The sequence below is a fragment of the Bemisia tabaci genome, chromosome 3 (genome assembly GCF_918797505.1).
Source record: "Bemisia tabaci chromosome 3, PGI_BMITA_v3".
Classification (NCBI taxonomy): Eukaryota; Metazoa; Arthropoda; class Insecta; order Hemiptera; family Aleyrodidae; genus Bemisia; species Bemisia tabaci.
The window spans coordinates 26,301,980-26,329,960 of NC_092795.1; the positions used below are offsets into that span (position 1 = coordinate 26,301,980).

General features: G+C 36.6%; 1 protein-coding gene across 4 annotated transcripts in view; it reads right to left on the bottom strand.

The window, feature by feature from the left end:
- Positions 1-9,121: 9,121 nt before the first annotated feature.
- The window catches only part of LOC109031078 (La-related protein 4B), a 49,163-nt gene continuing 30,303 nt past the window's right edge, over positions 9,122-27,981 (bottom strand). For all 4 annotated transcript variants that reach the window (XM_072298080.1, XM_072298079.1, XM_072298082.1 and 1 more), the window contains 5 exons: positions 27,232-27,387; positions 26,402-26,594; positions 24,538-24,712; positions 23,270-23,420; positions 9,122-22,140 (listed from right to left, as the gene is read on the bottom strand). In XM_072298080.1, the coding sequence (XP_072154181.1) occupies positions 23,287-23,420; positions 24,538-24,712; positions 26,402-26,594; positions 27,232-27,387 (658 nt within the window). In that variant the 3' untranslated portion in view covers positions 9,122-22,140; positions 23,270-23,286. The remainder of the gene's footprint in view (positions 22,141-23,269; positions 23,421-24,537; positions 24,713-26,401; positions 26,595-27,231; positions 27,388-27,981) is intronic.

The following is a 27,981-nucleotide window of genomic DNA, read 5'->3' on the forward strand; positions in this document are numbered from 1 at the left end:
GATAGCACTCATCTTTCAATTATAGTCACTGATTGGCGAAAGTACCTAAGTAAAGACAAGTTTCATAAAAGTTACTGTACGTAAATTGAGTTTTCTAAATTGAAATGGAACGATCTGAGTCAACAGGGACACGACGCAGGTGTTTTTTAATCAAAGTACAAATCATTAAAATGCAGGAAATGAGGACAACCGACAAAGTTAAAAACTCTGCGCCAAAGACCGGCGGAAATAGAGGAAGTTGAGGGGTTCATTAATTATGTAATTACCCTACTAAAGTCCGACAGCTAAACAGATCAAAACTCAATTGAATTGAATGGATTCTTTTCCATTGCTGCAACATGAGAAAGGAACTTCCAATATTACAGATTAATGAGGTAATTGATAAAATGGCGTTCACCTACGATATCATATGACGTTCTGAATAATTACCGAAAGCTCTCTTTGCAAATTGAGGTGAGGTCGCCTTTCATTTACCATTATCAAAGTAATCATCACAAAAGGCTTTAAGTGAATACTTCGCGGCAAAAACTGTTGTACGTGTTAAACAACTCATAAACTTTAAGAGATAAATAAGAACTCATTTAGGTATACACATAATGAAATCCTCTCATACAATCTTTACAAATGTTCAGTTAATTTACTTGGAAGGAGCATTTTTACGACAAAAAATATCGCGTCCCTTTTCAAATTGTACGACGTCTCGTATTTTTTTTTTTTTTTTTTTATTTTATTTTTTTTTATTTTTTTTTTTTGCAAATACTTTCTGTTGTTCATTTTAGAATTTGAAAACATTTTTACTGGACGAATTTTCGTGGAATAAAGTTTTCAGACGCTATTTTCTCGTTAGGTCGATTTTTTTCGAAACATCAAGTTTACACTTTTTGCTATCCGATAGCGATTCTAGAAAGTTGGCAACACTGTTCTTCCTCCGTTTAAACGTACGTAAAATAATCGATTCTTGGAAAGGCAGCTTGCCTCTTTTCAATCGATATTTGGTAGATATTTTCAATGATTTTAAATGAAGTATTAACAGTGTTGCCAACTTGCAAAATCGTCACTACTGCTCTCTTCGGTAGCTTGGCATTGTACATTTACAGTTTCTTGTTGGCAACGATTAATACAGACGGTATAAACTCATTGCATATATCCAGGCGGTGGATTTGGCAACTGGGCACGAGGAATTACTGAAATAATACAGCACCAGCCGAAAACAGGAGCCGCAAAGCCCGCAAACCCTTACTGCAATCTCGATCGCTCTCGAGCTTACCCTCATCCTACCACGACTTGCTGCAGCATGCCCATGCCTGAGTGGACCAACAACAGTCCATCAAAAGTTCATCATAATAACACAGGGAAAGCGAAAAGAAAGAAAAACGACGCTCGGTTCAGCCGAGCGTTAACCGCGCTTTAGCGACAATAAAGGTGCGCTTCCCGGGCTCCGCCATAATGAAAGAGTTGAATTAAATTTTCGTGCTACGGTTGAGCAGGAGTGCACCAAGTTTGCGTCATTCTTCATCTCTGTGAGGCAAAGCTGTCCGATTGTCATACTATAACTGTATTTTATGTTAGGTTGTACGCAAAAGCGCTAAGGGCAGCTTGCATGGCAACCGTGCTGTGAAGGGAAGGCACGAAAAGCCAGAGCGCCTTCATTTTCATAGCGCGCAACACGCATAGCCAGAGCGCAGAGCGCCTTCATTTTCTTAGCGCGCAATACACATAGCCGTCAGGCTGGAATATTTGCATCGAGGCTGAGCTGAAGACACGACGCATCCGTCATCGGTTGGAGTCCACGCCAAATAAGTTCACGCTCTTTTTGAGTGCATCAGAAGATGAAATGGCATTACAGGTAAATATAACAATCAAGATGACGGATCTTCTGGTGCACTCAATGTGTGCGTCAACTTATTTGGTGTGGGTGAAGTCTACTAGACTGCCCTACAGTGTTATCCATCGAATAATTACCAGAGATGGACACCAGTTGAAGGACTCGACTGCTTATGTACCTCAGAAAACTTGCCGTAAGGCCAAAATAAGCAGACATTTATCTTTGAACTATTTTAAAGCAGAGAAGGGCAATAATAGTTTTGCAAATTAGAAATAATTGAAAAATTACATTTTTTCATATTTCTTCCATGTTTATCCGCTGATGATATGAATTTGCCACATGATGCTTTGCGAGGGAGTTTTTGTGCGTACTATTCATTTATGGCCACAAAATGTGCCCTTGACCTCACGACGCCCATCAAATATAACTTCTGGTATAAACAAAAAAAAAACACAATGTGCGATAACTTTAGAATCAGAGTCCTCCGATGGACTCCGCGCGATGTTAACTTAAAACTGGATACAGCTCTTAAAAAAATATGAGAGTAAACGGCAATTTTACGTCATAAGATATCATCACAACCGCTGCAATAGGTAATTTTTTCCCCCACGAAATTTTACGGTCCTTATTTTCCTTTGAAATGATCAAGAACTTTTTAGAGGAAAAACATTCTTATTTCGGCCTTAGAAATCTATGTTCAAGTATTCGCATTTTAATACTAAGTACCCTGCTTAATTCAAATCCGTATCATAGAATTCGAGGAGTGCATCCTGATTACGAGTTTTCTAATTCTGAACTCCACCTATTTTTTTTTTTTTTTTTTTTTTTTTTTTTTTTTTTTTTTTTTTTTTATTTATTTATTCAGTTACGTTAATTTTCAGTTTTTTAGTTTTCAGTTTACTGCAGCTATTTAACTTCGTCATTGAGCAGAATTTATCTAAAAATGTTTTTCTTTAAACTATGTTTTTAATAAACAGTTGGAAACTGATTAATTGCCTAATTATTAATTTAAATTTAAACTGTATATTGATTTAATCATTTTATTTTATTTATTTTAATTTGGTTTTAATTAAATGTTGAAATAATTCTATTTAAAATCTAAAGTTAAATTCCTATATTTTTATATATTTTTAAATTAAAGACTATCAACTTTATTTAGATATATCTGGTATTTTAATTGATTTTACTTTAACAATTAACTTTTAAAGTTTTCTCATAAATGGCAAGGAAAATAATTAAGCAGAGGTAAGTATGTATGAGGTTATTCAGCGTCAAGAGACCATTCAGCACAACGGCGATCGAACCAATTTCAATAAATGAAGTCACGTCAAATATCTCCTCGGCCGAATGGTTCTGCACGCTCTGCCTCTGCATGTTCTTTGCAGCGTCCTCTCGCTGTCTTGTTCAATCGCGGCATGCGCGCTACATACGCCCCGGCCAACAAGTGCTGGGCATGTCACGCAGCTTCACTGCGAAGTTCTGGGGGCAAGACGCGCCTTCAAATCGATGCGACGCAGCCGGTCCAACAATCCGGGAAATCAAGCGAACCTCCTTACATACCGCGCCGCGCCGTCTGACCCGTTAATGCCCCTGCTGCACAACGGGCGATCTCGACGCTCGGGGCGTTGGACAGCTCTGACATAACCGAGCGGGTGATAATTAAATTTGGGAGTGTTCGATTGAAAGTCAGTAACGTGGCGTGCTTTGCGATAGATCGACTGATCTGCCACTTAAACGTATGGAAAAGGATCGATAAACAGGGTGTTCGCAACTAACACCTGAATATTGATTCTCCACCATAGCTTCAAATTGGGAAATATCGATATAATCGATCATTCACGTCTCGCCACTTACAGATACACCGCACAGTTTAACGCAGGGAACGGCCAAAATTTCACAAACTGACTTTCCTCTCTGATTGTTCTCTGATAAGCTGCGAAGTGACGGGTTCATTCCAGGTGGTAGGTTTTTCTTTCCTCCCCCCCCCCCCCCACAAAAAAAAAAAAGTTATCTGCCGAAACTTCATTTGATAAGTGAATTGGCCGGGTGTCTATCAAGCTCTTCGGCTCTCTCTCTATCTCCGACTTTCCACGTTTTTCCTGGCCCTTGGAGTTTCCGTCTCCCTCACTTTCTTCGATCTTTTTTTCCATGTCAAAAAGAAACAAAAAATAAACATAGCTCGGTGCCCAGAACCTATTGCGGCTCAGATTTTCAAAAAGAAAAAAAATGTATCACAAACCGGGAGAGATTCGAGCGCTGTTGCAGGGTTCAAAGCGCCGTGAAATTCAAATTCTACAAAAAATCACATTCTTGCACGAAGAGCTAGTGATCGTGACTTTCCGGGTTATATGCGTTTTCTCTCGGTGACGAGGCGTGGATGATCGATTATCAATATTTCCCAATAGATCGTATTCGATACATCAAACAGGTAAGATTGTATCGATATCGATTGGTTCAAAACATAAACATAGCCTCAAAAGTCAATTTAGAAATCGGAGGGAACGGGTCTTTTGTAACCGATTGTTTATTCTTTTGAGTACCAAATGCGAATGCAAAGTGAAATTGTAAGGAATTTTCTCATTTTCAGCTTTTCCAACTTAAATCCTAACAGTTTGGTTTGAAGTTATGTTCCATTGTTTTGAACCAAACGATACATCGAACCATTATCGAATACGGTCTATTCGTAGCTGTGGTCAAGAATCGATTATTATTAAGGTGTTTGTTGCGAACACCCTGTTTATCGATCCTTTACCATAGATTTAAAAGACGGATCAATCGCGATATATCGTAAAGCACGCCACGATACGGTTTCTCTCCATAACTTTCGGTTTTCCCGGCCGCTGGACGCCTTGAAGATACCGCACCTTTAGAGACAGAGTTACAACAGAGTTTTGCATTAGTAGAGAAATAATGAGGGCATTATTTCCCTTGGCGTTTCTTCGTTTTAACGCTGATGGGACATTTTTTTAATTGGAGCAAGAGTCATCAAACATTTCCCGAGAAACCTGAACTTATTAGGTATAATATAATAGGGAGACGACATTTCAAGTGCTGCATAGTAAAGTGTGGTTTTCTCATGCCTAAGCTAGGTCTAAATTCAGACCAAGACGGATGAAGAATGGTGGTCGCATTTCGATTTTGGCTGCCATCTTGAAGATGTGTGGACGTGCAGAGGGTTAACGGGCTTTTACCGCGCGATTTTTGAAATTGTACCCGAAGTGTACCCGATGCGATGCCGCGGCGCGTGGCATACAACTTCCAAACGGAATTATGAGTTTTCCTTCCTAATGGAAAGCTTTCAGATCGTAGTCTGAGTCTAATTATTACTGAGAGAATTTGGAAGGAAGTTACAAAATCATTATTATTGTTTAATATTTCTGGCTGAAATTTGTGTTTAAAGAAATGTACCCGAGGGCTTTCTGACGAAAATGGACCTATCATTTTGGGACTTAGTTATTTCGGATTTTGAGAGCTGTATAATGCGGTAGTTTTTTCCTTAGAAATTTGGAAAGTTAACGTTCCAATCATTCTTCTTTTGATGCTTCCAGGAGATAGTTGTACTTCGGAAAATTTGGGAGACAATGTGGTGAAAAATTGGAAAAAACGGAAGGAGGGGGGTTGGGGATTTCTGAAAAACAAAGGGAGGACTCCCCCCAGACAAGGGAGTTGGGGGTTCCCCGAAAAAAATTATATTGATAATCAGGTACCATGGGAAGAAATTAAGAAAAATATTAAAAAAAAATTAAAAAAAAAAAAATAAACCTCTCACGGTTTTTAAATTATTTACTGATAAAGTATAGCAAAATAAATACACCGCAGTAATTTCACTTTAAATTCGGGCTATCAAACGCCGAAAATACTTACAATGATATTGATAATTGACTTTACAATACCTTGTAGCGTATTGTGAGCGTTAAACCTCAAACCCCCTAATCAGCAGTTGGGTTTGTTTACTATCGTGACGTAAGAGGGTACGGAGATGCGACCACATTCTTTACGCCTGAATTCAAGGACTGAGAAAAATTAGAGAACCTGTATAGCGAGAGTATGGACAGATGTGAAACTCCGAAAATCCATCAGGCCTTCACCGATGCTTCTGCGAAAAAAGTTAGGGCCCAGAAATGCAGCCAACCTATGAATTTCAATTATCCAGAACGATTTACTAATACTATTGTTCCGAACCGTCGTTTATTAAGCACGTGTTTGACTCAGTTTTTGCATACATTTACTCAATTTCGCGGAAGAACGCTCATTTCTGTACATTCTTTGCCATCATGGTTAGAATTGGAATCTGCAGACTGGCAGTGAAATTTTGTGCGTTAGAAGTTGGTTAGAAGGGTGGCTGCACTTTTGGGCCCTAAGCCCTCCATGAAGCGATCTGTCCATACTTTCGCTATACAGGTACTCTAAGAAAAATGAGCTGTGTTTCGCGCTGACGAAAATACGAGCTAAAATTTCAAAACTCCTTCATTCTCAAGGCTATGCAATTAATGCTAGGGGGTTTAAACAGTTGTATCGTGCTTCGGGTGAAGATATAAAGGATATTCGCTTAAGAATGCGAGACTCGAGTGATTCCCCACAAAATCTAATCCCGAAAATTCTACGTGAATTTTTGTGATGCGTTTTGACAAAAATCCCTAGATATTTTAAGTGCACAACATACGTACCCGTTGATGGACTAAGTTAATAGCTGAAACTTTTGAACATTGCGATCTACTAACAATAAGACGTATTTAAATTAAAAAAGAGGTAAGGTAGGTGGGGGTGACGGCCGCCGTACTGCTTGAAAATTTCGGAAATGTGGTAAAATATCAACTATAGACCCTTAGGTACAAAGTGACACACTTTCCAGAATTTTAGAAGCATTTCCGAAATTTTTACGATTTTTTTTTTTAAAAATTTCGGAAATGCTTTCAAAATTCTGGAAAGCGTGACATTTCGTGCCTAAGGGTCTATAGTTGATATTTTACCACATTTCCGAAATTTTCATGCGATACGGCGCGGCGGCGGCCGACAGATGCATCGCCGCGCGCCGCGCCGAGCTGCCCTGCTCGCACTGTGTTTGGCGCAATGCGTGAAGTATTCATGCAGTCTTGTAGGCGCTACGCGTTTCGCGCTGATCGCACGGTGTTTGACGCAATGCGTGAAGTATTCATGCACTCTTGTAGGCGCTAATGTGTGTTATATGTCGACCGCCGCGCCGTGCCGAGGGCTTCTCCTTTTCATCTCAAGTCCATCATCGTCATCATTGCTCTCTGCGCCGCGCCGCTCCAAGTCAAATTGCGTGTTTGGTTTCTCTCTTAGGTACCTCGAATAATTAAAGGTGCGCTGTCTCTTGTATCACCGAAAGACGAAAAAATTAGAATTTATCATACTCTCAGGAAATGAGATATTTTGTCACCTTCACTCATTTGTAATTTTTTTCTGAATCCGATTTTTTTATACCTACATTTAAAAAAATTGCAAAATGTGCCGCCCCCTGAATTTGCCTCCATGGGCTGCGGCCCATGTGGTCACCCCCTAAATCCGGCCCTATCAAGGTCTATTGAAATATAAGAAGGAGATGCTTGGTAAATCGAAAAATGGAAACGACAAACCGAAATTTCGGCAATGTTTTCATCTAATACTTTGCCAAACAATAATCCAGATTTTTTCGAGATGTTGATCCTGTAATATTTTAAGGAAACCCATAAACTGCATCAGAATGCAGAGATACATATCTCGTGATCTAATGTCATTTTCCAATCATACAATGCTTGATCTGGCCATATGAGATCAAAATAAAGCTTATCTGATGAGGAATTGTGAGCGTGAAACTCTTTTTTTAGTACCTACTATTTAAATGATCCAAATCCGCCAACATCAGGTTTAATACACTAATTGCAAAAATGCATATCTCATGATGAAGTGTCAATTCTTAGTGCCGAAAATGCGAATCTCGGCATTTCTGCCGTATTTTCGGGCAGTTCGAGAAATTATTCAAAATGCTGATGGAGTCTGAAACAGCATCTTATTCTTGCTATCCTCAAGGATTTACCCTTCTACTAACAATAAATAGGAAGGAATGTAGACAGTTTTTTTACTCTCCTGGAAAATCGTGTTTTCCGAAATAGGTGCGCACTTCTGCACTTTCACCATCGAGTTGCTATTTTGCAGCTTGATAAAGGCCTGTACCATGCAATACATAAATATTCAATATCTTGACGTCCTGGTATAAATTTTAACTATCAGGCTGCTGCGCTGGTTAGGTATAGACTTATTTGTTGGATAAAAACTGGCAAGTTGTCAACAGAATTCTACGAAATAAAAAATCCAATTCTTTTCAAAAATATTTCTGAACCATTAGCATATTAGGCACTGCTTGTCAGTCTGAACGCTCAATTAGCTTTGAACGGTGGATCTATTACAATTAGAATGGATGACTAGACAAGGTCTCAATTGGACTGAGTTAAGCAGAAAGGAACCAACCCACATTTTGGAAAAAATTGAGTTATGAGTGGTTTTGAGAACTCAACCACTACTCTACTATCGATCGCCAAAAATTCAAAGTGTTCGTCGGAGCAAATTTTGCAGAAATTGAACTTGAAGTTTATCTTTCACACTGAGTCTTTTGCAGGAGCTAAACTTTAAACCTCTTCTTCTCGGTTCGATCCCGATGTGGCTTGGTTCCTTTATGTTTAACTCCGTCCAATTAGAAGAAAACTTTGCATGTCATCTCTTCAAAATCTTACGCAAGAAACCATTCACACAACGAAAAGGCTGGAAATAAACTCATGAACAAGATATTAATGAATACCTATTTTTAAAACAGGTCAAATGGAAGTTACCTAGATCATACAAATGACGTCATTTGTATTTTTGGCATTTAATCAATGTTAATTGTTAACATGTACGAGTCGATTTCCAGACTTCCTCTGCCGTCATTCGTTTTCTCCGCGAAATTTTGGAGAGGAGAAATCTTATGTAATGATTTAACTCATACCTTGTCCAGTGACTAGAGACCTGTTGGTCAAATAGCCAATGTACAAATGACGTCCTTTCTGTGATCTGAACTTCCGTTTCATCTTTGTTACAAATAATTTTTAATGTCTCATTCGGGGGTTGATTCCTAAACTTCCTAATGTGAGAATCGGAGAATCATTCTTTATGTAAGATTTTGAGTAGAAAACGGGCAACTTTTCCTATCTCCTGGCATACTTGGAAGGAAAAACTCCCGGATCGTCGGATCAGAAAGCATTCACGACATTCCTGTTATGGGTGAAAAAGTGAGCGACACAATAACAAACCATTAGTGGATTTTCTCTCAAAACAAAACAGTTTTATTCACTTTATCATACTGTTAGTTTACATATTTGATGGATCTTACTATATGTTAAGACTAAATTTCAACAGTACTTATCACTGAGAGGAGAGGATTAAGGATTCCCAGGGAAAGAGAGAAACTTTTTAACGTATCATTAGTCCATTATTTACACTAATCACAATAGCTAAACGTTAATTTGTTTATTACTTTTCCTTCATTTTAAACAATTTCAACCAGCGAGTCGATTATTCAAACACGTACAATGTATGAAAATTGCATTCAAAAAATTATAAGCGTTATGCTGTACGAATAAACACTCAAATTTAAATTTAAAGGTCAGTCTTTCAATAAAAATAAGCAGTAAATGCTGTCAGAATCAAGTAATGCTTTCAGCAGACGAATTTCGAATTTAATCTAAGACAGGGGATGAGACGAGAGCGACGCACAAGCGTCCAATTCGAAGGTTCACAAGATGAAGATGGTGTAAGAAAAATTAAGAACCAGACTGTCCACGACTGAGGAGCGATTTGCCAAAATTTAGAATTCAACGCAGAAACAGAGAGAGAGAGAATAAGAAGAAAAGGAGATTTACAAATACAAAAAGCTCTGATAACACACCAGTCTTCTGGCAAGTCACACAGATGGGGGTGCTGCATCATGATGCAGAAAAGCAGGACAGAAAAGTTTCATCTTTTTTTTCTCTTTTTTTTTTTAGTTTGACAACATCATTCCCCATTAAAATAGGTGAAAAATAACAGGTCTCACTCATGATCTTACAGACTGCCAAATTATTGAGTCAGTTCATAGAAAAAGTGATTTGATTTAAACCATCTATATAAAAAAAGCATCTTACACATACACACAAGGACCTGTCGTCTCGATCTTGAAATAGATGAGGTGAAAGCAGAAGACGTCAGTGCAAGATAACATTGCTTTACTTTTGCAAAATTGGAGATTACATCCATTTGCATGCTAAATGAGTAGTTTGGACAGAATTTTTCAAGAATTTAAGCTCCAATGCATTAGAGAAACCTTCTTTTCGCAATTACTCTTTTTTAAAACTCGAATCGAGCTTTAGAGTGCATAAATCTTTCTTTTTCAAGTTCCACAATTTACAAAATACCCACTTTCTTGGCATTGGAACACAGCAAAACTTACAATTTAAAAAAAAAGAGAGAGAAAAGAAGAACGATCATTTTAAACCGAAGATTAATGTTCATTTGAAAATTTTGGTAATATTTAGCAGAGTTTCAAATCAAGAGAAACTGTGAAAAACAAAAATATCAAGATAGAGTATCTGAAATTCTTCATGGAGTCTGAAATCTAATACTTAATAATAGACTATTTTTAATGTTTCATTACATTTATGTTCAAAATTACAAAGTCTTTCTCGATTTAATTTGCTACAAAATACACTTACAGGTATGATAAATTGAATGAGGCCATCAAACCTCACGATGAGCCCGAAGCAGAGGCCGATATAATTCTTTTTTTGTTAAAAATTCTCATGGTTTGGACAGCTTCAATAATTTTCGGTAATGTTAGGGAGGAACTCATCAGTAAAACGCCACTTAGTACAACATTTTTTGGATCCTGGCAGAAAAATACGAAACTCTCATGCTACTAATTGAGCCTCCACCGAAAGCCCTGAAGCTGCCACTTCTCGACATTTTCATGGTTTAGTTTGTGACAGCATGCTCAAATTTCTTGGGTTCTGAATTAAGGGTTTTCTTTATTTTCCGAGGAATTTTCAATTTCAATGGAAAGAGAAAGTTCATTCCTACGATAATGGACTTCAGTTGAAACAAAGGAGCTTAGTGATCAGGATGGTGGGTGTACTTGAAAACAATTTACTTAAGGTTCCCAAACATGCCATACATAATCTTTACATAAATGGTCCCAAAAATACTGTCTCGTAAGACTAACCTTGAATTTCAACTTTGGTAGAAGAACTGCACTGCTTGGCACCAAAACCCTTGCTTTTTGAAAATGGATTGGTAAACAGATTTCTACCCGGTAAAAATCACATTTGAATAAATTGCAAAGGTCATTATGAAATCTTCATTTAATTTGAAATTTGTAGGAATAATCTTTGAAAATTGAGAGATGTTTAAACTCATCGGCAATTCACAATCAAAAATCTCATGTTGATTAAATATTTGGAGATTACAGCTAAGTCATGACAATTCCTGGTGACAGAAGAACTGATTAGAACAGCCATAGAATTTGCATCAGATAGGTTGGCGATTTTTCATTTTTGATGGTGTGCAGTCAACCGATTTACACATCTGCCCCTAAAAAGCATCGATGCCTTCGAACATTGTTAGACAGCAACAGCACAGCTACCAACTATTCTGATGTCTATGTTAGTCACTTGGTAGGAATGATGGATCCACCAAAAGAAATTCATGAACAGGAATTCTTCCTTTCAATGTGAGTATAAAGAAAGCATTCCTGTAGGGAAGCTGGAGATTTTTCATGGAATAGCCAGGCTAAAAAATATCACTTGTTGGAGGACCCAAAATTATGTACTTCACATCAGTGGATAATATATTACACTCAGTTGGCATATGCTGTAAACTTCGTCTACTAGAAGAGATTCATTAATTGACCCAAATATCCTGTAGTTCAGAACATTGCACAGATAAGGAGAGAAGAGAATCGGGCACACTCAAGTTATTTTAACCTCTTTAAGGAAAAAATATACCTCAGAATACAAAAAGATAATTTTATGATTCTCAAGCAAAACCTCAAAGAAACAGACATCAGATAGGTATAGATGCAAATAAAAGCCAGCTACCGGAAAATGAGATAAATATTTAAATATGTATCCTACAAAATTAAAAATTTCTTTACTCTTTTGAGAGAAATTTTAAAAAATAAATCAAATGAAAAAGCTGCACTTAATAAATTAAACTGTCAGTTCCAGGAAGGACTTCTATCTTTTTCAGCAGTAGTAAACTTCTCTCACAGACCAGCCGGACACATGAGGTAGAAGCAATTTTCAGTTGAAATGTTTTTGATTGATAAGTCAACAGATATTATATTTTAAGTTTACCTGAAAACGCTCAAAATTTAATTATACCTCTGTGGGAGTCAATAATATTATGTCCCTCAATTAAAAACATTTCACTAGCAAATTCATTTTACTCCAACACTAATGCTTAAACGATCAAATAGGAAATCTACAATGCACCTTCGGACAAAATTCCTCCTCTGCCTATCCCTTAGTTGAGGCTCTTCATAATACAGCAAAAAAAAAAAAAAAAAATCGTCTCAGAAGCTGGCATCAGGCATCAAAATGAAATTTTCAAGGGTTGATTTCCTCTACTACTTTTGGGGGATTTTCACAGTTTTTGAAATGGACCATTTATCCATAAGATTGGCCTAATTTAGTCATATGAACTGGTTTGAATTCAACTTCAGTTCTTACATGATAATACATTTTGAGTAAGCCCTTATTCGATGAATATGGGCAAATCTTTGTTAGATGTGAAATGCTTTTTTAAAACATCTGGTTGCATGTACATGATCATGAGTTACGAAAAAATCAAATGGAGAGTCACTATTCGAAAGAGCATTTGAACAGAACAAATTATCAAAACGAGATAAAGAAAATAAAAATACAACGGAAAGACTTTACCGGCAATTGAACTAAGGACAAGTTGATTGAATGATAGATAATTCAGGGTTACAACTCTCGAAATTCAGGAATTAGCCTTTTCCTTATTTAAATCTGAGTAACTTACCACTAGCCTACACGACTTACCAAAATTTGAGCTAACTTTGATTAAAAGCATATCAAACGAAAACAGTTTCATAAAATTGAACATAACTATTTACAAACATTTAACTTAGAGTAATAGTACAAGTTTAGTATTAAATATTCGATAAAAATCCAATTTTACAAAAATAGTCAGTTAACCTAAAACTTCAGCTTACTAAAAATACACATTTATAAATGATAAACACTTGTAATTTACAGGTACGGTTAACAAAGGCATGCACGATTCTGAATTAGCCACACAGCTTCGCATCACTCTGCCTGACAGAGCTTTCATTTCAACAACAATTCCAACATTTACAATGACCCACAACAATGATCCAGAACATACAGCATTGTAAACCTATTTCATCAACTTGTTGAAGGGATGCAATTTTCAGCTTTTAACCTCAATACATGAAATTTTTAGCTATATTGGATTTATTTCTTTTGAATTCTGAGCTTGTTGGTGGTTCAACGATAACCAGCTTCAACTTGTACTGCAACTGTATTAGCCAACCTCATAGAAAACTCAATTCTCTGAAATAAAATAAAAGCTAGAAATTTGAGCTGACCTTCACAAGAATTTGGGTAAATACCGACACAATCCAGCAATTATCAGAATGACTAATGACGGACGTTTCATTCTACTACAATTATGTCTTAATGAGGGCTCTGTTTGGCACAGAAATGTTTCGCACAGGGGCCAATTCAGCTTAGTACTTTTGCTTAGGTTAACTGAGCCTGTTCACTCAAAACTGCTACGAAACCCACGCGCATGAAAGTACAATATCACTTGAAACTCTACACAGACTCCTATTTGTGATGCTTGATGATGTAAATGATGGTCCATGGTTGGGGTGATCAATGGAAAGCCTGCACCGAGAAAGCTAAGCAACGGACACTCATTCTTGACAGCAAACTGAGTGCGTCAAAAGCATTTATCGAGACCTTAGCAACAAGTCCCTCAACTCAATTAAAAAGGCAATGCTGCAGGACCATGAATTTTGGCTAATAAAAGGAACTCAATACTTCTTTCTAGTAAAGGTGATTTATCATCTTCAAAAAAGCCACACCGATTAAAACATGAAATGGACATTGTGTGCTTTTGTGTAAATCAAGTTGAAGAGACAGACTGCGCAAGAATCAAAAATAAAATGATTTAGTTAGATGATTTCGGCTTTTAGTACCAGTATATTTCTTTCAAATGATGATAATTTCGTGAATACAGTATTTCACTACCAGAATGAACACGAACAGAATAAATCCAAAAATACTGACCCTTGTGACAACTTTCACTTAATTACTCTGCAGACTCACTGTCACTTTCAGTCGAGATTCAGAGATATTGGGTCATTTACTGTTTTCTGCTTATTAGGAGCTAGGGTAGTTGCTAAAGCACAAAATATTTTCATGGTTCTCCTATTTATGGTCTTGCGTTTACAACAAGACTTACCATAATCCCACTCACTAACATACAAAATACCTCTTGGTGAATCTCTAATGCTTCTGGCAGAAATACTGGAAAGGAGGGAGGGAATAGCTGACCATTTTGTCATATTCTAACATTTCTAGGTTGAATAAATGAGGTTCTCTGAATAAACAAGGAATTTCAACAAGGAGCAAATTTTTCAGGTTAAATTAAAAAAAAAAAGTGTTGGAGAGGGCAGACCTAGAGTAGATTGTTTTCTTCACGATAATCTTCAGGTTTTTCTCAGGTTAAAAATATAAAATTAACAAAGACTAACTTGAATGACCACAGACATATCGTTGACAAAACAAGACGCAGTTACCTTTAATATTATGAGAATCGCTAATAATATCCATTTTTACAACAAACCATCTTCATTCTTGTCCCTACCCCTTAACGGACAAAGGACAGACTGTAGATATTTTGTACAGAAAGACGGGAGTATCTACAGGTAAATTGATGTAGTCTAAACACTAAACTCTAGATTAAATACATTTAGGCTACATAATTGTCCTAGTTCTGATTCTATTCACATTGAGAGAGAGCGATGAAGTAACATAAAAGTAAAGTTTTGGTCACTCCATGCTCCTCTTGAATGGTAATTTTTTGAAGATTCACAGCTAGTGTGGGTTTTGACTCGGATATTGGAAATCTACCGAACCCTCGAAAGGTTCACCAAATTCTTTTGAGAGCAGATCAAGAAGACATAGAAAAAACACATTGAAAGAGCTTGTCTTTATCAACTGCAAAATGTTCAGAATGCAAACAAACCTGACTTCAACCTGAGAAAGCCTCAAAAATTTTTGACGCCAATTTTTGTCAGTCAACATTTATCCTTTGCAGGATGTTAGCCAGGCAAACTTTCTGCAAAGGATGTTTTTCCTCGTCTGCAGTTAAGAAATGGCAAGTTCATTACACCCTCACAACAACTTGAGTAGGTCAAGGCAGTCAAATGAATACATTTAAGCAAAGAAATGGATCAGCTATTATACTTTTGTGATAAACCATGCAAATAACGATCGAAAATGGAGACGAAATTTCCACGAACCCATTGAAGTAACAATTTATTTCTTAAGCTCTCCACGGATCAAAAGATGTAAGGGGCTAAGAAGGGCTAATTCACTACGGCTCCAAACTACTCCTGGAATTCATTTCAAGCCTTGCCGCAAGAGTAACTTTCACTTCGATTTTAAAACATACAAAAAACAGAGGATACCACGAATGGTAAGCAAAAAACTTTAACTTTACAATGGATTGAAGTAAGAATGTAACCAATTCTTCCCTTCATCTAGTCTTCAAAAGATCTAGATTGCAGTGGCAACAGAACTTGGGATCTAAAATCTCAATACACTAATACCATCCAAAGCTGAGGACTCCATTGCAGCATTTCTTTACCAAATGGATCGCTCTGTTGCAAGAAAATCTAATATCTTTTGTGCTTAATTTTTGTGTGTGCGAGGACGTATGTGTGTTCCTCATAGAATGGCTGTCCTAAAAATACAAGGATGTACATTTATTAACTTTCTTGAAAAGTGTCAGATGAAATTACAGAAGGTTTGCTTTGAAGGGTACGACAGTGGATGCTCACATTCCAAACATTATTTGAGAAGTAAAAAAATTGGGGAATTCTTGAGATGTAGGCTTGTGACGTATATAGAAGTAAAGATTGACCTTAAATAAGTTTTATTTGTCTAATCTTCTTTCCAAAGAGGTTGTTGGTGGACTTCATGGGAAATAAGTAATTAAGATCATTCATTCATTTGAAGAAGGCAATAGAAAAGATGTATTTCTTTTCTCGAAATACCATTCTACTAAGAAAGCAGCAAAAAAAAGAAAACTCAACTGAAAGCCACTCTAAAGTTTCTGTTAACATGAATACGCGTAATGCAACTACGAACTGCAACCCCAGATGAACCTCACTTTATTTCAGCTCTAGCTGAATACACTAACATTTTGGGAGACATAAAGCACTACATGATTTTTTTATTTATTTTTAAAACATTAGACTTAAAATTGTTTTGCCCTTTCAGAGCTTTACATCAGTCTTGGCAATCTAGTTTGCAAACTTTTGGTTACATTTATGAGATAAAATTCTTATGCTTGATATAAATATGAAGACATCAAACTAAATACATAAACCGTACTAATTACCTAACTTCGCCTGGGATACTAGTAAGTAGTGACCTATGTCTGGTTGCTGTATGATAGCAAAATGAGAGGTGCTAAGCACTTCACACTTTTGTTGAGTACTCATCACTGCGCCATCAATTAATTCCTGCTTGAATGCACGAGTTGTCAATTCTCAGCAAAGTATTGATAAATTCTTGCACCAGCATACTATGGAGTCTTCACAGGTCACCCTGCATATCTGTTTGATGTCTTCCATTATCATTGAAAAATTGCTTTCTTTTTTCTAAGATCTCCAACGGATATTCAGTTCAAAGACTTGGGACTTTCATAATTTAATTCTGCACATGAGTGAAAAAACAACTGCTTTACGTTAATGACAGGAAACTAAGGGCTGAACAAGTATGGTCATGCCGATAGACATACGAGAGTAATCAGGTAAAAATTTAATTCTACTACAAAGTCAGTTTTATTATAAGCTCCAGTATCTTTCAAGTGGATTCAAAATGGCTATTGAGCACAGCACTAGCATTTTATTCTGAATGGACAAAGGCCTATCAATATGCAGACCTGGTCCATTATTACTTTTAGTACTTTCGAAAGGGAATGATGAATGCAATGGGATGAATTTTGAAAACCTAAATGAGGCAATCTGCCTGTAGAAAATGGGATATTAAGACTAGACATTTAAAATGAGTAAATTTTTCACTCATTTCTCTTTTCACCTTTCTTTTGATGATAGCATTCCTAACAAATTAATCAGCGATCATAATATGAGGTCAAAAAGATTAAGCACTAACGTCTTTCAAAACATAGTTTGCAAAGACATAAAGTGGTCGAGCACCTCTTGATTTCACCTGTAGGATGTTTCTAGTGTTGGTCTTGATTTCATACAAAAGTTAGAATCACTTAAACCTACACGAGAACTTATATTCCAATAAGTATGTAGATGGATTTTCAGCAACTATAAAATACTATTGCAAATGGTCTGTGCTGGCTGATCTTAGAAATTCTTGAAAGATTTTGCATAATACACTGCATGAAAAAAAAAGTTTCTTTTGTAAACTCAATCTATCTCCAGAGGTTCAAAAAAAAGAAAAAAAAAAAGAAAGAAAGAAAGAAACATTGATATGTACGAATACTTCCTACAGCAATATATGCATTTTAATTAGTTGTTCAAGATTACTACTGTTATTTCGTTTAAAATATACATGGTGAAATAAATACAGAACAAGTACACGAGTGATTCTGCAAAGATCATATATTAATGTTGTGCTTCTTGTAGTAAAAGTTGCTGTTTTCGTGCATGATTTCGCAAGAGCTATTGGTCGGAACAGAAAATTACTCTTACCACTCCTCCAAACATTTAAAAGAATTAAATTGCAGCAAAAAAGAAAAATACATGTATACTAGAAATGCGGAGGATTTGATTTTCAAGAGGACCTCTTTTTTATACTAGAACATATTGGATTAATTATTTTTGATGACCAAAAGCATACTAATGAGTTAATCTTCATACGATTCAAATCACTTAATGCAACTGAAAAAGAAAAAATGCTATTTTAGACATTATTATTTTAGTTACTTTTACACAATGAATATTATATTTGCTGTATCACAAACTTGTATTTTTCACCGATAATTAAAATAATGGTATTAATTTTGGAATTTGCACTTCTTTCATCATTTAAATTTACTACAAAGAGACTGCATGTTTTTGTTTATGAGTAAAGTCTCAAAATGCCAAAATGTACGTGGAAATATCAGATTTTGGAAAGCCATCTACCTAGAGTTAACTGAGAAGATGTGATAAAAATTCAAAAAGAAAATAATTTCAAGGGAGATTCCCGCCTATTATAGGAGATGAGATTGTTCTTCAGAATGATCATCACTTTTCGTCCAATTCACTATATTTTCTGAAATTTTAAAACAAAAGTACCCTCATTGCTTCAATAAAAAATTCCCTTCTCTTGTTATTTCAAAAATCAAAATTTTCCATGGAACGATAAGACAGCAAGCTAGTGCCAGAAGACACGATTGCAAAGTCATAATTTTCCATTCAGTTTTCATTATAGCCTTTTTCAACTCGTCCAATGGTTGCATATGCTTACAATTATCCTTTTTTAACACATAGGAACCAGGAATGCTTCAAACTAACTTTCAGAAATAAGTTTCAGACATATGCAACAATATTCAAATTTTCAGAAATTCGATATTTTGCAATGTCATTTTGGAGTTTCAATCATTAATTGACAATACGCATTCGACTCAAACATCACATGATTATACATATTTACACCACTGAACTGCTATTGCTGCTCCTATGACGTAAGGGCTTACATATTTTTCTACGTCAGCCCTTCCACCCATAAGACTCCATGCTTTCCAAGGGTCTTAAGGATATGGATATACGCCCCTATGTCATAGGAACAATGTTATTAATGATTGGTAGCAGGACCAGTCTATGTAACCGCATAATCATCCGACAAAAGAGAGAAAATTTTTAGTCATGAATGTTCTATCATTAAGAACGAGAATTCTAGGACTTCATCTATCGCAAAGCACTTCTGTTAAACTGAATCAACAAAATTCAAGCAACTCAAGTAATAACAACTACTTGGTTTCACCAACAATCACGAAGCTAAAACTTTCTTTTCATTGAACTAAGTGTGCTGAGCTAACCCAATTAGTTGGGTTGAAATTTGCCTTCTGAAGAGAACCTAAAAAGGTTGAAACATTCCGTTCATGACAAGTTTTTCTACAAAGAGAATACCAGCAAGATTGATAACTTGAGTTCAATGGAGTTTTAAAAAACTAACGTTTAGAGAAATCAGTTCATGTTCCTTGCCATAATTAACATCTAGAGCAGCAATTTTTCCAACTAGTTCAAGTAATTAAAGCTATAAATAAAGAAGAAAGGAGCACCAACAGTCACCTGTTCCGAGAGGTCCGAATATTCTACAAATTAATCTTTAAAAATATCAGTTTGAGCTTTTCATCCACCAAAGCAAGAGTAAATTCCTTCACAACAGAAAACTATTCCTACTGGTTTGATTAAATCATACAATTAGAAAAATAAATAAGTAAGTAAATCAAAATTACAAAAGCGAGGGAGCAGCGACCTGAAATTAGTCCGCAGATATCTGGCCCCGAAATTAATTAATCTACACTCAACAGACCTGAGCTAGGCTCCATATCAGTCAGAGAACTTCCATAGGCCACGCTTTGCCGCTACAGACTCAATCTTTTCACAGCCATGATGTTTTTTCAGAGAGCCCCCACTGCACCCTGGAGATCACCAATACACCAAAAAAAGAATTGCTAAATTCAGCTGAAGAATTACAGTGAAATTATTGATAGCCGCGTCTCATGCATTTACTGCGCTCCGATAGTTACTAGAAGAAGACTGTATGAAAACACTATTCCTCGATTGGGGAGGCTCTCTTTGGAAAGCTTCTCCAGTCTGGACCAAGCTCTAATTCTGCAGTACCTTGTGCACACAGCAATGCAAACAAAATTACCCCAGTAGTTACTGGTGATCTCCATGGCAGTTACAAAATAATAATAACTATTTGCTGCATTACGAACCTTACATTAAATTTTTCACCTGACTAGCTGCTTTGATTTTGCTACAGTCTCTCTAGAACTCTTGCCTTTAAAATTCATACTGATGGTCGACAGGTCACTGTCCTCTTTACAAAATGATTGACAAAACAAAGAATTAAAAATTTACAACCAGCAACAGCTGAAGGTTTGTATTGAGTCCCGTTCTGTTGACTTGTGCTTGAGAGTTTTAGGAAAAACTTGCTTCGCTAAAGGAAAGCAAATTCAGTGCATAGCACACTTTGACAACTTCGATGCAGTTGTTGTAGTCACAACTTGAATTGATCGAAACCCTTCTGTCAAAATGTTTTTGCATATACATACAGATGCCTTCGATTGAAGTTGATCTAAATGAGCATTCAGTAGATTCCTTCATATTATCTGGTAAGATAAACAGGTAGAATAATAGTGTGCTAAAAAGATCCGAGACTCAAAGATTGGGTGTATTTCTTGTAAACCTACTCCATTTCATCCCATCAATTAGCTCTTTCTTTCAATAGAACAACTGAAAAGGAGCTAAAGAGTATTTCACCCCTTTATAATTTTACGTCCACAGCTCTCCAGATTTATAATCAGAAGCAACTCAGAACTAGGAAAATTTTTACTGATTACTACATTTTCGAATGTTTTCAATGTCAAAAAGAACTGCTTAAATTCTCACAATCCTGACATTGAAACACTCTCCATCTCATCTCCAAAAGAGCATTTCAGACCTTTTGGCTAAAAGACATTGCCTTCTGCCTCTCTAAGGGATGAAATTTTGCAAAATGTTCATCATTCTGCAAAACTAGGACACAAATTTGTGATTTTGTCGTTGTGGGGGATGCTGGTCTCTTTTAAAAACATTTGTCTGGCTTAGTATCTTGACTAGCACTCAAATTTAAAAAGAAAACCTGATGGCAGGCACAGAGATAGGGAAATGGCAAAAAATGATTCCACTATGGTTGAATTGACCGTAGACAGCAAACTTAAGTACATAACCAAGAGTTTGCTGCAAGAGAAGAGAACAAATTATCTTCTGGGAATCTTTTTCGAGGATGTAGAAGGTTTGAAGGCACTTCCACCAATCCTTAACTATCCAGGGGCCAAAACACAAGCGCCAGAACGAGAAACCCTACAACCTTTGAAATAACACGAGCTAGACCTACTCCCCACCGACTGGTTTGCACTTCACTCGCATGATGACTAAGGACAACAAATTTAAGAGAAAAAAATAATGATGAGTCCACCATAAAAAATGAAACGAGTCTAACAATAACAATTAACAAAGAGGAAGAAAAATAATGTATACAATAAATCAATAAAAGATAACAGCTGTAAAAACAAAAGAAAAGGAAAAAGAAGATAAAAAAGGTTACGCTCGTGCTATATCGTAGTCTTGCTTCAACAAGGACGATAAGATTTGGTTTTTTCTTCTTTCAAAATATCGATTTGAAAATTTCAGTGTTCCTAGTATACAATATGTGTATAGCATGACTTATGTACATAAACAAAATTTATTTTCATTTCAAGTCATAACAAATAAACATCTATTGTGTCACGATTTTTATACTTGCATTGCAGTTTTCGTCAGTTTCTATTATTTTAAAAATAAAACTTTCCTTTTACTCTTTAGAGGATTGCATGTTTTCAACAGCAAAGAAATGATTAATTAGAAAAAAAAAATTCCACAGGCATGCATACTACCGACAGAACGAAAAATGGAAACAAATCATTTGACAGCAAAATGGTATTACCGCGGGGGAATTTTATCACAGTTTGACACTAAAAATCTTGCTAATAGCCGAACAACATGAAAGGCAACACAAAATCGTTAATGAAGCGAGATTTATGTTTGCTCTACGCTCAGTGACATGTCGTTATGGCTAAGAAAAATATTGTTTAACATTATCTCCTTTTTTCCTTCAATAAAAAGAAAACATAACAAATATACATTAGAAAAGCATGTTTGATTGGTTATAGGCACTTGGTGGGAGCATTTAGCTGGTGTCTAGCTGGCGCTCCCGACCACCTCTCCCGCGGCGGGCATGTGGCATAGTTCACTTTTCCTGAAATACAACAAGGAGTAAAATTAAAAAATAATATCTCAATCTTGTATGGAGATTTATGCCTACAGACCGTTGTTCTTGGGAATTTCTGATTGGTTTGCAGAAAGCTTAAGAACGCTGCCTACCTGATAACAATACAAGGACCGGGATTATCAAAATTTCAAATTCCCTGCAGAATAGTCGCACGGTACCAATTGACCTCCTGCTGATGCTAAAATCACTTGAGGTTTTGTTTATGCCCCAGTTGCCACCATTTCTTTCATCAGTATTTTGATGCCATTGGCAAACGTTGATAGCTAGTAGCCAATGACGACCAATGCTCAAAAACAACTCCGTAATTTCTCATTTTGAAAAAAAAGCGCGGCAAATTTTGATATACACGTATACATGCGTAAATTTCACGAAAATGAACGGATTTCGCCGATTTCGCGGATTCCGCAATAAATCCGGAATGTGGCCGATTTCACGTTATTTTCGCTTGATATTTTCGTGATCAGGGGGTTATGATCGGTGCTTCTGTCTGGTTTTCAGATTCCTAAGCACATTTTAAAAATTTCGCAGCGAATCGCGGCGGGGAAATTTTGCTATGTCCATATACCTATAGGTGCTTTGAACTTATTCTTTTGAAATAAGATTATTCCTATCTAATGAACTTTATTTCAGTGATGAAGACCTTTCTCTAGAACTGGAAAGTAGGATCACAAAATTTCCCAACCACACAATCAGCCCGACTGCTGTAAGTGAAGGAACCCTGTGAGAAAGAGGAGAAATGGGAGAGGGCTATGAGATTTCCATGATATTTGTTATTTTCGGGAGACGGTCAAGTTTTTTTATGAACGTCTTCGAAGGGAAAAGAATCATGATTTTGAGTAGAAGTAGAAGGAAGCCATTTTTCAATTTCACTCTGCATTGCCATTTTGTACTCATAAGTATAAAAAATCTAGCACGAAAAACCCTTTCCCTCAGGTTGCCCAATTGACTTTTAAGGCTATGTTTACATGTTGAACCAATCGTTATCGATACAATCGCACCTGTTCCATGTATCGAATACGATCCATATGCGGTGTGTACATAACACATTAGGCAGTATTAAAAACACAATGTGAACAGTAAAAGTCGATCCACTTACCTTGCTACAAAGTTCTGCTATTTGGGAGATTTGGTTCTTGAAAAGCGAGAGGAGTTATCTCTTCTATCCCTTCGAGGAGCTCCTCTTCCTCCTTCACGATCGGAAGAAGTTTTGCTTCCTCTACTTCTTGATGAGGCTCCACTTACGGTTTCTGAAATAATACAAAATAAAATAAATACTGAGAATGAAAGAAAATCCGTAACAGAAACAGATTTCGAATGGACGGATTTGTTTTTTCTCCTATGCTCTTTCAGAATGGTGTCGTCTTAGCAGTTGATGTTCGACACTGATCGTAAATACGTCGATAGTGTGTTCTCATCAGACTGGTGATAAAAATGATTTATTGGTGACAATCGTTATGGAAAACAAAGAAATAATGTGCATGGTTTTTGGAAAAGAAAAACATAAAATGCCTATTTTTTTTTTAACCGAATGATTATTGTAGTCGCCGTGAAATTTTGTTTTCAATGAGTAGTCTTCGGTTTCAAGGAACCCATCTGTTCAGAAGTTAATACTAAGCAGAATTTGAAAATTGCCGAGCCGCATGCATATGATATAATAAATGAGGACACAGGGTTCAAAGATTGTGAATTAGCTTCAAAATACATTCATCACTGATGGTCAAAACACAGGACGAGCAACCAAAACATATGAGTTGTGTATTAAGGGAAAATCTCCGGTAAATATACCATGATCAGTTGAAGTAACTAATATGCAATCAAAGAGAAGACTTAATTTGGTAGTTGAAAACAGCCAAACATTTCAATTATAACAACATTGGATGATGGAGAAAAAATGAGAGTAAAAATAATCCTGCACAAAAATGAGAACATTCTTGCCCCGCAGACTAATGAATATTTTAAAATGTGATCAAAAATTAAATTTATTAAATATCATTACTCATTTAACGCTGAGTGAAACATGCAAGAAACAGATTCCAAAATTGAAACTGAAACATGATTGACTTACTGACACAGCAATGTAAGATTTAAAGAGCCAAAAACGAACAAAAAAACCGGAAACGGCTAACGCTAGTCAATTCCATCAGCATCACACTACTCTACAGTAGAACTGCAGAACAAAAATAGTCATAGGGTATTGATGTTCCTGTGACCCCAAGGTAATTTGTCAATCCAATCCCTGGTGGGACCCTTCCCATCACTATTTCCACGAGGGCCAAAAACTTTGAAAACCAACGATTTTTGCAGCCCTTAACAGTCGAGCAAAGTTACTCTGCTGTGACCACAATGTTTAGGAAGAATGCTTACCTCTAGGTGTATTGTGTTGAATGGTGATTGGATGAGAGGCATGTTTTTCTTCGGTTTCGTTGCTTGATGCTAGCTTTTCACGCTCTTGTTTCTCCCTACTATGTTGTGCCACCTGGGCATAGCTTAATTTAACAACTACGCCTCCACTTCCTGAACTAGAGCTAGTTTCTGACTGCTGCAAAAAGGGAAAAGCAATTCTACAGTGACAAAGACGCTTAACACGAGGATAAAGTTGATAGCCTCCAGCTGTAATGGGGTGGTTACATTCAGCTGGGATTAAAAATTCTAATGTTTATACATTTTTTCAGCTGTACCCCAATTTTTCAAGGTAATGAGCAAAAGAATGGTGAGAGGAAAAAAAGTATGTAATCACTTTTGAAAATTACCACACTACCCGGGGTCTACCTCTAAGTCTAGAGCCATAGAAAAAGACATTTGGCATTTCCAGTACCCTTCTTACAGGAGGAGCAAGAATTGAAGAGACATAAATATTTAAGGATGGTTAACTCTTCAGGGTATATTCTTGAACATGAATGTCTAAGGATACAACACCCACATATCAATGGTGAAACTGCAATAATGCATATCTGGATTTACTGCGTTGCCAACGTCCTGTACTGCTTTATTTTGTAAATGGAAACTACTAGATGTCATTTTATTAAAACTTTTGTGATTTATTCTCCTCTATGTAACAAATATTCAATGAATGATAATTTCAAGCCATGATGCTGGTTCTGTCTTAAAAAAGAATAAGAGAAGAACTTTTCAAACATAGCAAGCGAGAAATGCATTTTAGCAGTTTAAGTGTTAATATATCAAAGTTAGAGTTGGGCCGGGTATCCAGCAATTATCCGGATTGCCGGATTATCTGGCCAGATTCCGCAAAAATGGCTCCGGCCGGATACGATTTTTGAGGGTATCCGTATCCGGCTGGATAATTGCAATATCCGGTTTTTGGACCCGCCGGATAGTGCTTATAAGGCCGTGAAAATTTCGACAAAATTTTGGTGATATTTTGGCATTTTCGGCACACTTTGAGTGGTCATTGTAAATGTTCGACTTTACGAAACTTGTTATCACCGGAATTAAGGACATTTTCCGCACATTTACACAATTGCAGCATGATCCATAGTTCCGGAAGTCAACATGTTTCACTTTCAAAGACTAAGATGCATGTGGAAGATAAGAAAAAAACAATGCCCAAACCAACATGTGCATAAGTTCTCTGTTCGTAACGTTCTTAGTTCGAGTGTAACTCAGCAATTATTGTAATGTTGCAGTACGCAGCTTGTTGTTGCATCATCAAGCGCTGTTTTTCACTTTCGTCTTGTTTAGGCACAATAATATCTCTCTTTCTGCAAATCAGATTCATCTGGCCCATCACACCATGAAGCCAATGAAAGCCATGCTGCTTACCTGCCAAGTCTTTTCTTTTAGTAAAAGTTTTGAAGGGCAGACTCATAGCGTATCATTGAAAAATATGGAGGTTGCCGGTGTCAAGGCACATACATCAAGGATGACAGTCTTGATGGTGTAATACACCATGTGCCTCTTGTCCTAAGTGCAAAATCGGGAGATTTTTCTTATGCAAAAAAGCACTATCCGGATCCAGTATTATCCGGTTCCGACCGGATACCTTGGCAAATTATCCCGTATTCTGCTCCGGCCGGATACAAAAAATCGATACTTATATCTGTATCCGGTGATGCGGAAAATCCATTCCTGCCCAACTCTAAACACAAATAAAACAAATCTCATAATTTTTTCCTCTTAGTCCAGCTGCTAAATCTCAATGAAAGTCTAACACTAGTGTCTTACTACCAAGTTCAACAGTGGCATTAACACTGCTGGACAAGGGACTCACCTCTGACTGTGTTTGATGTGGTGTAGAGTGTTCAGTCATGGTGGTAGCATTGTTTGTAGCAGTGTGATGTTTGCTCACAGTGCTGCTGGGTGCCACTGATCCCGCAGTCGTTGTCACTACTTCCTCCCTCTCATTAGTTTCATCAGTCTTGGTCCATTTCTCTTCAGTACCAGCTCCTGTCCCTGTACCTGATCTAAAAAAAAAAAAACCGACAAAATAAGCTAATGCATCATGGTAAGGCAAACAGGAAACTGCATGTAAATATAAAGAATTTATTGACTAATTTAGTGGCTACGTCATACTTTTTGTAACTCAGATTGATGCTTCTATTGTAAACAACAAACAAACAGACTTTCCATGGCAGCCTTTGATGGTTTCGTTGAAAAGAAATACGCACTTGTCCTAGTGGCCTGATGGTGGTAAAATGTTTCTAGGTGTCCGTTGCAATCGAAATTTCTTACGTTTAATGAGTCAATAATTGATTTATAATTTGTTAATGACCCAATAGAAATGAATGAAAAACAATTAACTTTCGATAGAATATTGATAGGAGGTTATATTCTAGGGTTCTGCTATGAATCATCACAAATTGATACGTCAAATATGCCAGAATGCCACAGCCTTGAATTGTATCTATTGAGCTTGTGGGAAAAAACACAGTTTATGCTCCAAGCAGTGATGTTTAAAGAGAGGAACATTGACATGGGGTGCACCAGCTGTTGCTTTGAATACCTATGGATACAACAATTGATAAATTGATCAAATAAAATACTGATACAAAAAGAGTAATAGAAATAGAATCATATGTTGAAAGATTCAATCTGACTTACTTGTCTGATAAGGACGGAGATACGGGAGGAGCAGGGACATTAAGGTCTACTGCATTGTGTTGCGTTGATTGACTAGTTGATGATAAATTTTCAACCGGAGACTCTCCTCTGCTTTTTTGTTGTTTGGCAGTTCCTTTCACTACATCTGATAACCGGCTGAAATTTGAAATGATCATGTAAGACAACAAATTCTGCTACCAAAAAAAAACAATTGAAATGGTGAAGGTCACTTAGAGGTATTTTGTTAGAGTTTATCAGAGCATACCAGAAAGTATGTTTTCCTTTCCTGCATGGGTTCCGCTCGACGATAGCAAGGTCGCCGAGCGAAACCTACAAGTAAATGAGAAACAAAGACTGATAAGACTCTAATGATATTGATAGGACACCCCTGGGATAAATAGGAAACGTTAGGGGCTTTGATAAGTGATAGTCTTTGAATTTGAAAAAACAGAAGTAGAATTTTTGGGTGATATTTTGCACTAATGATGCCTCAATAATATGTCTCAAGAAAGTTTCTAACTTTGTATGAGGCTTTGAGGAAATTGAAATGAAAATTTTAGGATTTTGGACTAAAAATAATATTCCACTTGCACACAATGCAGGTGCTGAATTGGAATTGGATACAAAAAAGTTTTGCAAAAGATAATATGATTGTTGTGGAAATAGATAAAACCAACATAATGGTTGCCACTGCAATCATACTTATTTGAAGCACACAGGATCTGATGTGCATAGACTGCAGAACTCCAT